The 14704-nt window shown below is 43.3% G+C and overlaps 1 protein-coding gene across 1 annotated transcript in view; it reads right to left on the reverse strand.

The window, feature by feature from the left end:
• MMP2 (matrix metallopeptidase 2) overlaps window positions 1–14704 on the reverse strand; it is a 57561-nt gene that overhangs the window by 25961 nt on the left and 16896 nt on the right. The window contains exons 5-7 of the mRNA XM_084812869.1: window positions 9038–9211; window positions 2382–2555; window positions 541–714 (exon numbers count right to left, since the gene is read on the reverse strand). Coding sequence (XP_084668995.1) covers window positions 541–714; window positions 2382–2555; window positions 9038–9211 — 522 coding nt within the window. The remainder of the gene's footprint in view (window positions 1–540; window positions 715–2381; window positions 2556–9037; window positions 9212–14704) is intronic.

The following is a 14704-nucleotide window of genomic DNA, read 5'->3' on the forward strand; positions in this document are numbered from 1 at the left end:
AAGAAAATAATTAAGACGAGGGATGGCTGTATGGATAAGAGTTGTTTTAAAAGAAAATTATACTCCCCCCCCATGTTTTGCTCAATAAGTGTAATGGGTCTCTAAAACTGGACAAGCTTGGTCACAAATATTGAGATGTAGCTTAAGTGTTTGAACCTGAGCTGTGGGCTTGCGCACAACCTTTTTCCTCCTCTCACATGAAACCACCTGGAGGAATGTATTGGTACTCCAAATGGGCCAGATTTGGTCCATGGGCCTGAGGTTCAACACTCTTGCTCTAAACCCTTGCCTAGAATTATTTGCAGATGTGGCTCATGCCTACAGAAGATAGCAAGTGGCCAGATACAGCAACCTTCCCAACCTGGTGCTCTCTCTCAAGATGTGTTGAACTACAGCTTCCATCATCTCTCGCTATGTGGCCGGGGGTGATGGGGGTTGTACTCCAACACATCAAGAGGACACCAGATTGGGGGGAGGCTAACCTACAGCCTATACCCTTCCCTTGTACTGGGAGAAGTATGCTTCTGAGGAAAAGAATACCTTGGTCTGGACAAAATCCCCACTTGCGGTCTTCGTCATAGTTGCTAGTTGTGGAACACCACATCTTCCCGTCTTGACGTCCTGAACTCGTGCAGGAGTCATACTTATTTCCAAGGAATGTGAAAGGAAAAACACAGGGTTCACCTTCTGAATTTCCACCAACTGTTGACATGGCTGTGAGGGAAGAAATATATGCAAGGGTAATAATTAGTCTGGATGAGCAGATTCCCTCTCTGCATTTCCATATTCGCTTCTTTTATTGTTTTGTAGATTCACTTTGCCCTAGATCTAACTTTTCCAGAATTCCAGTTTAACCAGAAGAATTTCTAAGGATTAATTCTGGGATTGGAGCATGCACAGTTTGGCACAGCATCTGGTTCCTTCTGTTCATTTGCATCATTTTTGTGTTTTTTTAAATACATACAGAAAGAATGTTGATACACCATACATACATTGCATCGAGACTGCGAATGCGTTAATGTGCATGTGAACATCAGTAGTATGTGTCTGCGTGTTTCAGAAACTGAAAGCTGCAGCAAACGACACTTGCCCAACACTTGGTATAAATTAGAGGTGAAGAACCTCAGGCTTGGGGGTCAAATCTAGTGCTTATGGGGTGCCAGTACAGCCCTCTGGGGTTCCCCAAATGGCCACACACCCTCCTCTGGCCCCAAACTGCCTTTCCCCCAATTATTTGGTGTTTTCCCAGCTTTCATGCAATGTTTTCCCTACTCTAAAAAAAAAAAAAAAATTGAAATGCCTCTCCTAAGACTTAGGTAGTGCCAATAAGAGCTTTAAGTTACAATATGTTGGCATGGTTTGTATTTTAGCCCACTCTTTTGCCTTTGGCCCCATTCTCCTTGCCTTCTGCTCCATGCACCACTGGAATGTGGCCCCTGAGAGCTGCTGTGAAATTGAATTTGGTCCTTGGGCTGTAAGAGGTTCCCCCACACCTGGTATAAATGATGAGAGGTTGGGGGGAAGTAGGTGGGGCTAGGGATCTGGGTGTGACTCTCTGGGGAACCTCAGAGGGCTGGATTGGGTCCCCAGGCAGACTGGATTTTCCCCTTGGATGGAGGTTCTCAAACCCCCATATAAAACTTGGAAAGAATAAACAACAAATGAACAATGGACCAGTTACACCAGAAACAGGAGCAGGTGATTTCAACCTTAAATTCCAGGGAGAAGTTGAGATGCAGAGATTTTTGAAGCATCTTTAAGTATCAGAGCATAGGCTTGTTTTTATGCCTGACATTGAATTCCCTCTCCCCTAGACATAAAAGCATCTAAAGCAGTAAACCTCACAACAACAAGTGTAAAAGTAGCAAGGAACCACCAAGGATGTACAAATGCAAAGGATCTAGAAGGTTGGGATCTCTCTCTTTCTCTGGGCACAGATGCTAGCTGGCATTCTATGTCCAGTTCACAAATGCATATTTATCTGGCTCTGACTGGAATGAATTGCAGCCATCTAGCGTCTCTCAGCATGGAGAAATAATGATTGCTTCCTTCCATACTTCTGTCTGTAGAGGGTTGTGCCTCCTGAGAAGGGTCATTTGTAGGCACTTAAAAGATTTGTGGCCCAAGCCCATAGGATTCATATCTGCATACAAATGCATATGCTAATTTTAGCTATGTATGCACATTTCGAAAATACACCCAGGGCCCTAAGAAATAGAACCAGGGCTTGTGCCCCATGGGCCCAGGCCTAGCAAAGCTCCTGTTCCTGAGATTGCCCTCACGCCAAAGAGCAACCATTGTCCTGAGGATCATAAAAGATTGGCAGAGTACATTGCTTTCATTTGAATAAACCTACACATAAAATAGCAGAGTTACTCTACCTGTCTCTGGACAGAATCCAAATTTCTTATCTCTGTCATAATCTTCAGTGGTTCCACACCATCTGTATCCATCTTGTCTTCCTTCTGTTGTACAACTGTCATAGGTGTTCCCTTGAAATTTGAAGGGGAACTTGCATGGCTGCCCATCAGAATTTCCACCCATCGTGAAAAGTGCTATGGGACAAGGAAGCATAAAAATTCATCACTGGGGAAATACCATGTGTGCCTGAGCCTAGTGTACATAGAATCATAGAATCATAGAATAGTAGGGTTGGAAGGGGCCTACAAGGCCATCAAGTCTAATCCCCTGCTCAGTGCAGGAATCCAAGTCAGAGCCACTCTGTATGTAACTATAGACGCTAGTGATGAGATAACAGTCCTTCACCCGTATCAACCTGCCTGCACTTTAAGATCAGTAAGAGAGGCCCTTCTCATTTGCCCACCTGCTACAGCACAGCAGTCAGGTGGGTGACCACAGGTGAGAGGGCCTTCTCTGCAGTGGCCCCACACCTCTGAAATAAGTTGCCGTCTAGGGTCTGCCATGCTCCAACATTGCAGGCTTTTAAGAAGGCTTTGAACACACACACACACACACCATTACTCTGGCCATCTCCTAAAATGATTGCTTTGTTGCTGTTTTTAGTGCTGTTTTTATTGTATTCTTACATCTTACTGTTTTTATTGTGCTTCTATTGTTCTTAATATCATACCCATTTGATGTGTTTTATGGGTGTATGCCAGCTTGGGAGTCCTTCTGCCCTGAAAGATGGCCAAGATATATTTTAAATAAATAAGTAAGTAAGTAAATAAATAAATAAATAATATGTTCCTCCATTTGAACATTAAAAAACTGATGTATGATTTACAGACAAACAAAAAGATGCTTTTCAAATGGAAAGTCTTTTGTGTAAAATATGAACACTGAAATTCATCCCAAAGCAGTAAAGAACATGGACTTAACTTATATGGGCCTTCTCCCCAGCTTTTTATTCTCACAACCACCCTGTGGGGTAAGTTAATCTGAGGGATAGTGACTGACCAAAGGTCACCTAATGGGCTTAACGGCTGAGTGGGGGTTTGAACACAGGTCTTTCTGGTTTCCATCCAACACTCTAACCACTATACCAGCCTTCCCCAGCCTGGTGCTCTCCAGATATTTTGGACTATTAATTTAATTTAATTGATTTGTATCCTACCTTTCTACCAAGAAAAAGCAACTCAAGGTGCCTGCAACTCCCATCATCCCTGGCTATTGTCAGGCAAACTGGGGCTACTGGAAGTTGTAGTCCCAAAAATCTGGAGGATGCTGCACTAAAGTACACTGTGCCACAAATACTACTTAAAAGGGTTTGTCTGAATCTACCCAGTATCAAAACATCTAGAATAAAGTGGTGCTGAGATGATGATGATGATGATTTAATGATATAGGCCCACATTTTCATTCTTTCTCCATGAAGACCCTCCACTTGAGAGCAAAAAGAAAGTGGGCTGCTTAGATGAGTCACTCACTGGCTATATAAGCTGCATCCAGCTGTAGGCCCTGAAGCCTCCAAATTTTAATAGCATATTTTATCAGCTGAACCATCGACAAGCTGCAGAAAAACATATGGAAACTTAGTACAATGTTGCCTCATACTGGAATAATCATTGCCTCACTGCCAAAAGAAGGCTCTTTAATTTTGCCCACAAGCAGAGACACAAAAAGCCAAACAGTCCTCTGGTTTTTCAGCCATTCTCTTGAGCATTCTTTGTAGCTTGAGTAGCAGAGAAATCTTGAGCAAAAGGGCAACTAATTAAGAAAGAAGCCATTCTAGTCAGTCAGGATAGAAGCTAGAAAGTGTTCATTCAGAGCAGGTGTGGGCCATGTGTGTCCCTCCAGATGTTGTTGGACTGCAACTCCCATCAGCCCTCAGCATTGGCTATGCTGGCTGGGGTTGATGGGAACTGAAGTCCAACAACATCTGGAGGATTGTAAGTGGCCCACCCCTGGTTCACAGTATAAAAGGCCAAGGTATTGTTGTATGGTTTGTTCAGAGATTTCTGCTCACGGTGGTCATTCAGGTCAGGGTGTTTTTCCAGAATGTTCTCTGCACAAGGGAACATTCTTCCACACCCACACACACCCTGTTCACTCCCCCCCCCCAGCAACAAGTGGGATCATCTTTGGTGCCATCCCTTAAAGTTCCTGAAAGAAACAGCTGCAACAAACATGCAAGGGAGGGTGAGGAAGCAACAGCAACAGCAGAGAAAGAAAAGGAGAAAAGAGTATATTTCATTCCTGAAGTGTTTCAAGATCAACTCTTTCTCAAGGGAAGCAGTCTTTACAATTCTGCAACAAATAAATAAAGCCAGTATATCAACGCCTGTGTTCTTTAGCACAGCTGCTGTTGCTGCGTTGCTGTGTCATTCTTCCCTGCATATACTGCAGTTCTGTTCTGCTCTTCTGCAGGTATGGGGGTGAAAGTCAAAGGGCTTATCATGGTTTGTTGTTGTTCAGTCGTTAAGTCATGTCCGACTCTTCGTGACCCCATGGACCATAGAACACCAGGCCTTCCTATCCTCCGCTCTCTCCCGGAGTGTGCTCAAATTCATATTCATTGCATCAGTGATGCTATCTAGCCGTCTCATCCTCTGCCGTCCCCTTCTCCTTTTGCCTTCAGTCTTTCCCAGCATCAGGGTCTTTTCCAAGGAGTTTTCTCTTCGCATTAGGTGGCCAAAATATTTGAGCTTCAGCTTCAGTATCTGTCCTTCCAATGAGCACTCAGGGTTAATTTCCTTTAGGATTGACTTATCATGGTATAATAAGGTAAAAAAAAGGTCTCTTCATCCATTTCTTTATTGTTTTATTAGTGAACAAACCCAGCTACGTACTGGTTGGAATAGCCTTTAGTTTGATACAGCAAAACATTCTAGAAAACATACCAGCCATCAGAGTTGGACACACTGTGCCTACCCTGTCTTAGTGTAGGTGTGTCTGCTGGCACCCTTAGGCATGACACCTGCCATATTGCATCCCTATATCGCCAAAGGAGGAGTCTCTCTAATCCACTTCCCTAAGGGGGGAGATGTGCCCCACAGAAGGTAGGAAATGGGCTGGCCAGGCACATAACTATGTTCCTCAGGCTTCTGATTTCCCCTGGCTGCAAAGTGTCTCAACTGCAAAGATACACATACATTAGGGAAGTTGTCCCTAGGAACTGAAAATGTTACTGCAGGCTTCAACCATATCAACACATTTAACTTAATGAGCATTAATTAATGCATTAAGAATATGATTTTTTAAATTATTATTAAAATAATTGCCCTTGGCATCCCCTTAGTATGCATGCCAAATTTCAGGTGTTTATGTCTTGGAATTATGGCACTGATGGATGGGCGGATGGGCAGACCGACAGACACACATCCTGTTTTATTAGTATAGATTTATGGGGTTTCTACCACACCCTTCTATAAATAATAATACTCAAGGGGATTAACAACCAATGAGCTATAACGTAACAATTGAATAACAATAAAAATAACAGCAGACCATCTAAAAACCTGGAGACCAAGTCTAATAAGGAAAGGCTGAATGAGCTGGTTTTGTTTAGCCTTGATAAGAGCTAAGAGGCAATATCAAAGCCATCTTCAAATATCAGAAGGGCTGTTACATGAACTTGTAACCCATGCCTAGGGATGCTGTAGAAATTTGAGGTGGACTATAACAGCCGACAACAGCAGTACCAGTAGCTGTTGGATCTTGGGTTTAAAACAATTATTAGAAAAGGCCCGCTGAAAGAAAGCAGTCGTTGTTGAATTCAGGTCTTCCCAGGGTTAGTCCAACACCCTAACCATTACAAAAAACACCTGGTTTTGTTTGCCTCCTTCTCAGAGTCTAAAGGAGAGGGGTCTAAAATGGAGAGATGAGAGGGCATATTCAGCAGGCAGGCTATTTCTTTGCTTGGCTTGAGAGCTTCTTCAAGTCACTCCACCTTGCCATTTCTATTGGGATTCACTCCATGGTACCTGGCACAAGCAAGCACTTCCCTAACCCACTGGTTCCATCCTCACCATGCCACAGTAGTCTTCACCATGACATAGACCAGCAGCCTGAATTATCATTCTCAGAGGAGAATCCCTCATTCTCAGAAGAGGCTCCAGAGTCAGTAAAAAGACTCAGCCATGGAAAGGAATCACACGACTTCTATCTCTCCGGGATCCAGTTCTCCAGAAGAATCCCAGGGGGCTTTTCTCTGGTGTCCAGACAAGACTCCATTACCATCCTGAGGCTCTGAGGACACAGGTCATCAAGACACTAGCATGTTACAACCACTCCCACATCACCACAGCCTGAGGCTCCTAAAACAAACCAAGCCTCTTTAATGATCAAAGCCACAGTAAAGGTAGAGGTGGAGCCAACTACCCTAAAGGCGGGAAATTTCCTATTTAAGCCTCAGTCTTGCTCTGACTTTTGTTGGAGCAACATACCAACAACTCTGGCTTCTAGCTCCACTGCCACACTCAGAGTTTTCTGTGGTGCCGATCACTTTCTGCCTTGCTTCCTGAGGAACCTGACCCAACCTGACCCCTGCTCCAGATCTGACACATAGCAGAACCCTGCAACCCAACAAAGCATCATCAGAGCCTACAGCCTGGAATGGTGCACACCCCTTCTCACCACACTCCACTCTCCAATGCAGAAAGCATCACTTTTCACTTCTTAGGCTCCACTTCCTGAGTTTCAGGTGCTGAGGATCAAGAGTTCTGGCAACATTATTAGCACATAAGAAATTGAATAATGTTCTTTTTCAGGAAGCTAGAGAACAGGGGAAACATTTTATGTTACAATGCCAATGGGGGAGGTATTTCATTAGTAGAGAGAAAGAGATCTGATTTGATGGGAAGCAAAACTATATTTAGTATACCGCTCTCCTCCATCAGGGGGAAAAAAAATGTTTACCACATTTTAGATTCTGGCTTGAGAAATGCAGACTGTCCAAGTTCTATGATCTAGGAGTCTCCCCCCACCCCCACCTTTTCAGAATTCTTTCCAAATTTCAGAGATAATTTGTCTGTCCATCTTGGCTTCATATATTCACAGCTTGCAAAGCAAGCAGCCAAATAGCACTTCAGCTTGCCAGGTTCCACAGCTAACACTCTCCCCCTCTCCCTATAAGATCAATTTGAGCATGTGGTTTCTTAAAGTATATAGCGTCACTTTTTCTCTGCCCAGAAACTGGGCAGCTAAAAGAAATTCATAAGAAAAAAGCCCCAAGATATTTGCTGAACATAAACACCATTCTCCAAACACATTTAGACTCCCCTTACAACATGATGCAATAAAATGCATATACCTGGAATTTAAGGGCCTCATCATATTTTTCACATCTCTTGCAACATACTGTTCATCTTTCTGAGAGATGGATAAGACTTCTGTAGACCTTGTTTTACTACATATACATAGCAGTATGGGTAGGTGAGGATTTTACATTATGGGTGGGTGAGGATTTTACATTATGGGTGGGTGAGGATTTCACAGTATGGATGGGTGAGGATTTCATTTGGTTTATTTTTTTGATAAAGACTTACCCAAATTTGCAAATGGCTGGCATCAACCACACAATCTGGGCCTGTGCACAATGTATTTTAAGAATGCTGTGCTCATGCATAGATGGTCAATGGCATGGGGAGAAGTGTGTTGGGGTGTGGGGTGGTGCTGGTGGGAAGATGCCTACGCTTTTCCTACCATATATTAGTGCTCTAGGTATAGGGGTCCGGATAGGGCTTAACCTTATACCTTTTATGATACCTTGGCGACTATCTTATAGGGCTACAACTACAGAATCCATGATTTGGTTAAAGTTGGGATGTCAGCAGATGGACAGATCAGACTATGTTTGGTTTCTGTCGGTTTTGCATTTATTTATTCATAAATCCATTCCATCCTGTTTGGACATTAATCTGCATCTTAATGTCTGTGTTATGGTTATGGTTGTTTGCTTTTGAGATTGTTTTTTTGAAGTCGTTTTAGATACATGTTTCTTTTGTGTATATTGTCTGTTCCTGTGGGGTTTTTTTTTATGTAAATGATGTTTAATCTCTGTATATTGTATTTTTAACGTTTTCAATCTTTGTAAACCACCCAGAGAGCTTTGGCTATTGGGCGGTATAGAAATGTAAATAATAATAATAACAACAACAACAACAACAACAATGCATTTTATATGGATTTTGGAACCTTTTTAAAAGTCTAAAACTGCACTGCAAAATTTGGAGAAGTGTAGAATCAGAAGGACAACTGGGTTGAGAGATGTGCATCAGGTCACAATTCACTTCCAAATGCAGACTGAACAAAATATTCAAGTAGTCCTAATTAAAGGGTGGGGGGCTTGTGGATTTTTTTAAGAGCCTCCATCCCTTTCTTCCCATAGTTGAACCACTGGCACACATAGGGAAGTGGATCCCATAGGTACCATGTCCAAACCAGCCCCCTGATTATCTGAAGGAATTCTGAGTGCAAGAAATCTAACCAACTTGTGGAATTTAACACCCCCTAATCTGACAGTTGATCCAGCATGACAGTGAGAAAATAGGAAGTTCTTACATGGCACACAGAGATGCCACAATGCACTTTCCCATTAAAACAACAACAACCATCACATTGTCATTCAACTTACATTCATGGGGGCAGAATCCATATTTGCCATCCGTATCAAAGTTGTATGTTGTCGAACACCAAAGGAATCCATCGCTACGCCCCGCATCTGTACAGCTGGTGTATTCTTTCTCATTGAACAGGAATGGAAATTTGCAGAATTCTCCATCTGCATTGCCATATTTCACCCTAACAACTTGAAAGAGAAGGAGAGAGAATACATCAGTGATGATGGCCAAAATATACATTTAGGAGTTTTTCTACACAAAGCTGTTAATAAGCTGTTAATCTGCTGTATCTGCTTTTGGTCTCGTTGCAGAATTGAGATCCGAGTACTACACAAGGAACATTTCTTTTCCTGCTATTCCACTACATAACCTCTAGATGGCACTGTGGTACAGCAGAACAGTGTAAATAATCAAGAGGAAATTGCACTTTCTTTCACAATTAAATGCCATCTTTTCCTGCTCTAAAAAAAGAGAAAACCCTCACCAACAATGCTAGTTAGACTCAGAAGAAAAACTAGGTCATGACGTCATCTAAAGAACCCATAAACAACCGTGAGTAGGGAATAGCATGCACATGATAAATGCCTTGTGTAGAAAAGCCCTAGGCTTTCTCTGCAGGATTTCTAGATCTGGAACTTAAAACAAGGCTTTGGCTACAAGCAGAGCTAGCTTAGAAATAAGAGATTTACTTGACAGTGCTATACAGTGGAAGCTGTTTAACATAGACCAATCTGCAGAGCTCTTATGAGACTCAGCTAAGACCCACAAGCTATAGAATATTGTATTGATTATCTGGTGGCTTCCTGATATGGAGTGTAGCTCAGTGGTATGGCACATGCTTAGCATGCACACAGGTCAAGCTCCTCACCCCAGCATCCCTTGTTAAAGGATCTTTGATATCAGATATGGAAAATATGTCTGCCTGAGTCATTGGTGAACTGCTATCAGCAGGGCCGGCCCTATCATTAGGCAGAGTGAAGCAGCTGCCTCAGGTGGCAGATGCTGGAGGGGGCAAGTGAGGTGTTGGAGGACAATGCTGTGTGAACCAGGCACCCTGCCTCGTGTCCCCTAAGATGGCCTGCTGCTTTCAGGTGCAGTAGAGGATATGGTTCCCTCATCACTGTCAAAGTAAGATTCTTCTGTACATGGAATAGGGCGAGGGGCATCTTATCCATTGCCTTAGGCAGCAAGCATCTTGGGCTGGCCTGGACTTTTAGTTACCTGTCAGGACTAGGGATGTGAAAATCAGCAAAACCGCAGTTTGCTGAAGTTCTCCAATTTCTATTTTTCAGTTCATTCTGACTTGAGTCCGTATCAGATTCCGAACTTTGTTTTTTGTTATTATTTTCACATGAAAATCCATGCATATTTTTCCAAATGTACACAACAGTTGTGCACATCTTTGAAATGTATGAATTCTTTCCCCATTGACTAAAGCATATATTGTGACAATACTAGGCATTGCATTTTGTGTGTCATATTTGATTGCATGTGTTAACATGTATGTATCAGCGCATATGTATCCATAGCTTATATTAGATTTTATAGTGAACAGGTTCCTGTAGTATGAATGATGATGGGTTCTAGCAAGGTCGTGAGCTATGGAGTATTAGGGGGTCTCATAAATCATTCCATAAGCACTTCTGAAAACTGGGCAAAGAGGCCCTCATAGTCTGAGATTGGCAAGCATCACGTCAGCAGTTACAGCATCCTGTAGAACAACGGCTCAAAATAGCCCTTGTAACATCCTGTGGAATTACAATTAGGTCCGTGCGCAGCTCACCCCAGAGCACTGAACCCTCAGCAATAAGACCATCTTTTGACTTATGAGTCAGCAGTCAAACATCTGTGAGAGATGGCAGTGACTGTGGATTAATAGATGTGGATCAACAGCCAAACCGGTCAGGAGGTTGTTGCCAAGACAGTGGAGTAAGGGCTTCATCACATGGAGCTTTTATCCTGTGATTGAGATTGCTCCTTTACGGAAGTTTGCGGGCTCTTTACATGATGCAGTGACCTTGCCATGACCCTCCTGCACTAAATGCCCTTTGTTCCATTTTAAATAGATTGCAGATAATGAGCTATCAAAAGACCCCACTGTGTTCCGCTTCAGTTTCCTCCGTGAAAAGACTTAAAGTGGCAAGAAGAGGAGTGAGATCAATGAAAGATAATGGAAGACTCATGGGGGGGGGGAACCACATGTAAGCGGTGATCCTGCATTTAAAACGGAAGCAGAAAGCCCTGTTTTAAATGCAGGGTTGTAGGCTGGAGTAGAAATGCCCTAAAAGTCATTGGCCATGTGGTGAGTATGGACTGATGGGTACAAAAGTGGGCTTGAGTTCAGCCCAGTTCAGAGTTCTCATAACATCAGGAAGGTGCACATCTTGAGACCCCATAATCTCCAGAGCAAAGTCTCACTGAGTGGGGTTGGCCTCCCATTGTGATGAGTGGTGAGTATGATTGGATAGGGACCGAATTCTGTTTATAGGACATCTGGTATCTGTAATTTGAAGTGCAAATTCTCTATATCCAATTGGTGTAATTAATAAAGCAATGTAAGAGTAGAAGAGCTTCTGTGTGCAGCCTCAGTACTCCAACTCTTTTTCAATCCCAGGTCTGATTGGGACGGATCACCCCATTTCAGACAGACTTGGGTCACACAATATGTGCACATTTTCCAAATGTACACATTTTTCGATGCACATTTTTCAAATGCTCGAACTTATTTTTTTTGTCCGTGAATCACATTGCAACCCCTTCATGGATCACTGCCTTGTTGTGGCGAAGGGGCTTGCGTAACTCAATGAAGCCATAAGCTATGCCGTGAAGGGCCACCCAAGACGGACAGGTCATGGCAGAGAGTTCTGACAAAATGTGGTCCACTGGAGAAGGAAATGGCAACCCACTCCAGTATTCTTGCCAAGAAAACCCCATGGAATGTATCACAAGGCTAAACGAGATGACGCCGGAAGATGAGCCCCTCAGGTCGGAAGGTGTCCAATATGCTACTGGGGAAGAGCAGAGGGTATTTCCAAGTAGTGCCAGAAAGAGTGAAGCGAACATCGACATCTTGGGAATCAGCGAACTAAAATGGACAGGCGTGGGCGAATTTAATTCAGGTGACTATCATATCTACTATTGTGGGCAAGAATCCCTTAGAAGAAATGGAGTAGCACTCATAGTCAACAAAAGGGTGGGAAAAGCAGTACTGGGGTACAATCTTAAAAGTGATAGAATGATCTCAGTACGAATCCAAGGCAAACCATTCAACATCACAGTAATTCAAGTCTATGCCCGAACCACTGAGGCCGAAGAAGCTGAGGTTGATCGGTTCTATGAAGACCTACAACACCTTCTAGAACTAACACCAAAAAAAGATGTCCTCTTCATCATAGGGGATTGGAATGCTAAAGTAGGAAGTCAAGAAATCACCGGGATAACAGGCAGGCATGGCCTTGGTGTACAAAATGAAGCAGGACAAAAGCTAATAGAGTTTTGCCAAGAGAACATGCTTATCATAGCAAACACTCTTTTCCAACAGCACAAGGGGCGACTCTACACATGGACATCACCAGATGGTCAATATCGAAATCAGATTGATTATGTCCTTTGCAGCCAAAGATGGAGAAGCTCCATACAGTCAGTAAAAACAAGACCTGGAGCTGACTGTGGCTCAGATCATGAGCTGCTTCTTGCAAAATTTCGGCTTAAATTGAAGAACGTCGGGAAAACCACTAAACCGTTCAGGTATGACCTAAATCATATCCCTGATGAATATACAGTGGAGGTGAGGAATAGATTTCAGGGATTAGATCTGATAGACAGAGTGCCTGAGGAACTATGGACGGAGGTCCGTAACATTGTTCAGGAGGCAGCAACGAAATCCATCCCAAAGAAAAAGAAATGCAAGAAAGCAAAGTGGCTGTCTGATGAGGCTTTACAAGTAGCTCACGAAAGAAGGGAAGTGAAAAGCAAGGGAGAAAGGGGAAGATATACCCAACTGAATGCAGAGTTCCAGAGAATAGCAAGGAGAGACAAGAAGGCCTTCTTAAGTGAACAATGCAAAGAAATCGAGGAAAACAACAGAATGGGAAAGACTAGAGATCTCTTCAAGAAAATTGGAGATCTCAAGGGAACGTTTTGTGCAAAGATGGGCATGATAAAGGACAAAGAAGGCAGGGACCTAACAGAAGCAGATGAGATTAAGAAGAGGTGGCAAGAATACACAGAAGAACTATACAGGAAAGATCTGAATGTCCCTGATAGCCATGATAGTGCGGTCACTGAACTTGAGCCGGACATCCTAGAGAGTGAAGTCAAGTGGGCCTTAGGAAGCATTAGTAACAACAAAGCTAGCGGAGATGACAGTATTCCAGCCGAGCTATTTAAAATCCTAAAAGATGATGCTGTTAAAGTGCTGCATTCAATATGCCAACAAATCTGGAACACTCAACAGTGGCCACAAGACTGGAAAAGGTCAGTTTACATTCCAATTCCAAAGAAGGGCAACGCCAAAGAGTGTTCAAACTACCGCACAATTGCGCTCATTTCACATGCCAGCAAGGTGATGCTCAAAATCCTACAAGCTAGGCTTCAGCAGTATGCGAACCGAGAACTACCGGAAGTACAAGCTGGGTTTAGAAGAGGCAGAGGAACTAGAGATCAAATCGCCAACATTCGCTGCATCATGGAGAAAGCAAGAGAATTCCAGAAAAACGTCTATTTCTGCTTCATTGACTACGCTAAAGCCTTTGATTGTGTGGATCACAACAAACTGTGGCAAATTCTGAAAGTGATGGGAGTACCAGACCACCTTACCTGTCTCCTGAGAAACCTGTACGAGGGTCAAGAAGCAACAGTAAGAACCAGACATGGAACAACCGATTGGTTCAAAATTGGGAAAGGAGTACGACAAGGCTGTATATTGTCACCCTGCTTATTTAACTTATATGCAGAGTACATCATGAGAAATGCCGGGTTGGATGAATCAGAGGTCGGAATTAAGATTGCTGGGAGAATTATCAACAACCTCCGATATGCAGACGATACCACCCTAATGGCAGAAAGCGAAGAGGATCTAAAGAGCCTCTTGTTGAGGGTGAAAGAGGAGAGTGCAAAAGCTGGTTTGAAACTCAACATTAAAAAAACTAAGATCATGGCATCTGGCCCCATCACTTCCTGGCATATAGAAGGGGAAGAAATGGAAGCAGTGACAGATTTTACTTTCTTGGGTTCCAAGATCACCGCAGACGGTGACTGTAGCCATGAAATTAAAAGACGCTTGCTGCTTGGGAGGAAAGCTATGGCCAACCTAGACAGCATAGTAAGAAGCAGAGACATCACCTTGCCGACAAAGGTTCGTCTAATCAAAGCTATGGTTTTCCCAGTAGTAATGTATGGCTGTGAGAGCTGGACTATAAGGAAGGCTGAGCGCCGAAGAATTGATGCTTTCGAACTGTGGTGCTGGAGAAGACTCTTACGAGTGCCCTGGACTGCAAGGAGGTCAAATCAGTCCATCCTAAAGGAAATCAACCCTGAGTGCTCATTGGAAGGACAGATAATGAAGCTGAAGCTCCAATATTTTGGCCACCTAATGCGAAGAGAAAACTCCCTGGAAAAGACCCTGATGCTGGGAAAGACTGAAGGCAAAAGGAGAAGGGGACGGCAGAGGATGAGATGGC

The sequence above is a fragment of the Heloderma suspectum genome, chromosome 8, assembly GCF_057233095.1.
Source record: "Heloderma suspectum isolate Gila_16-S chromosome 8, 16-S_ref, whole genome shotgun sequence".
NCBI classification, from domain to species: Eukaryota; Metazoa; Chordata; class Lepidosauria; order Squamata; family Helodermatidae; genus Heloderma; species Heloderma suspectum.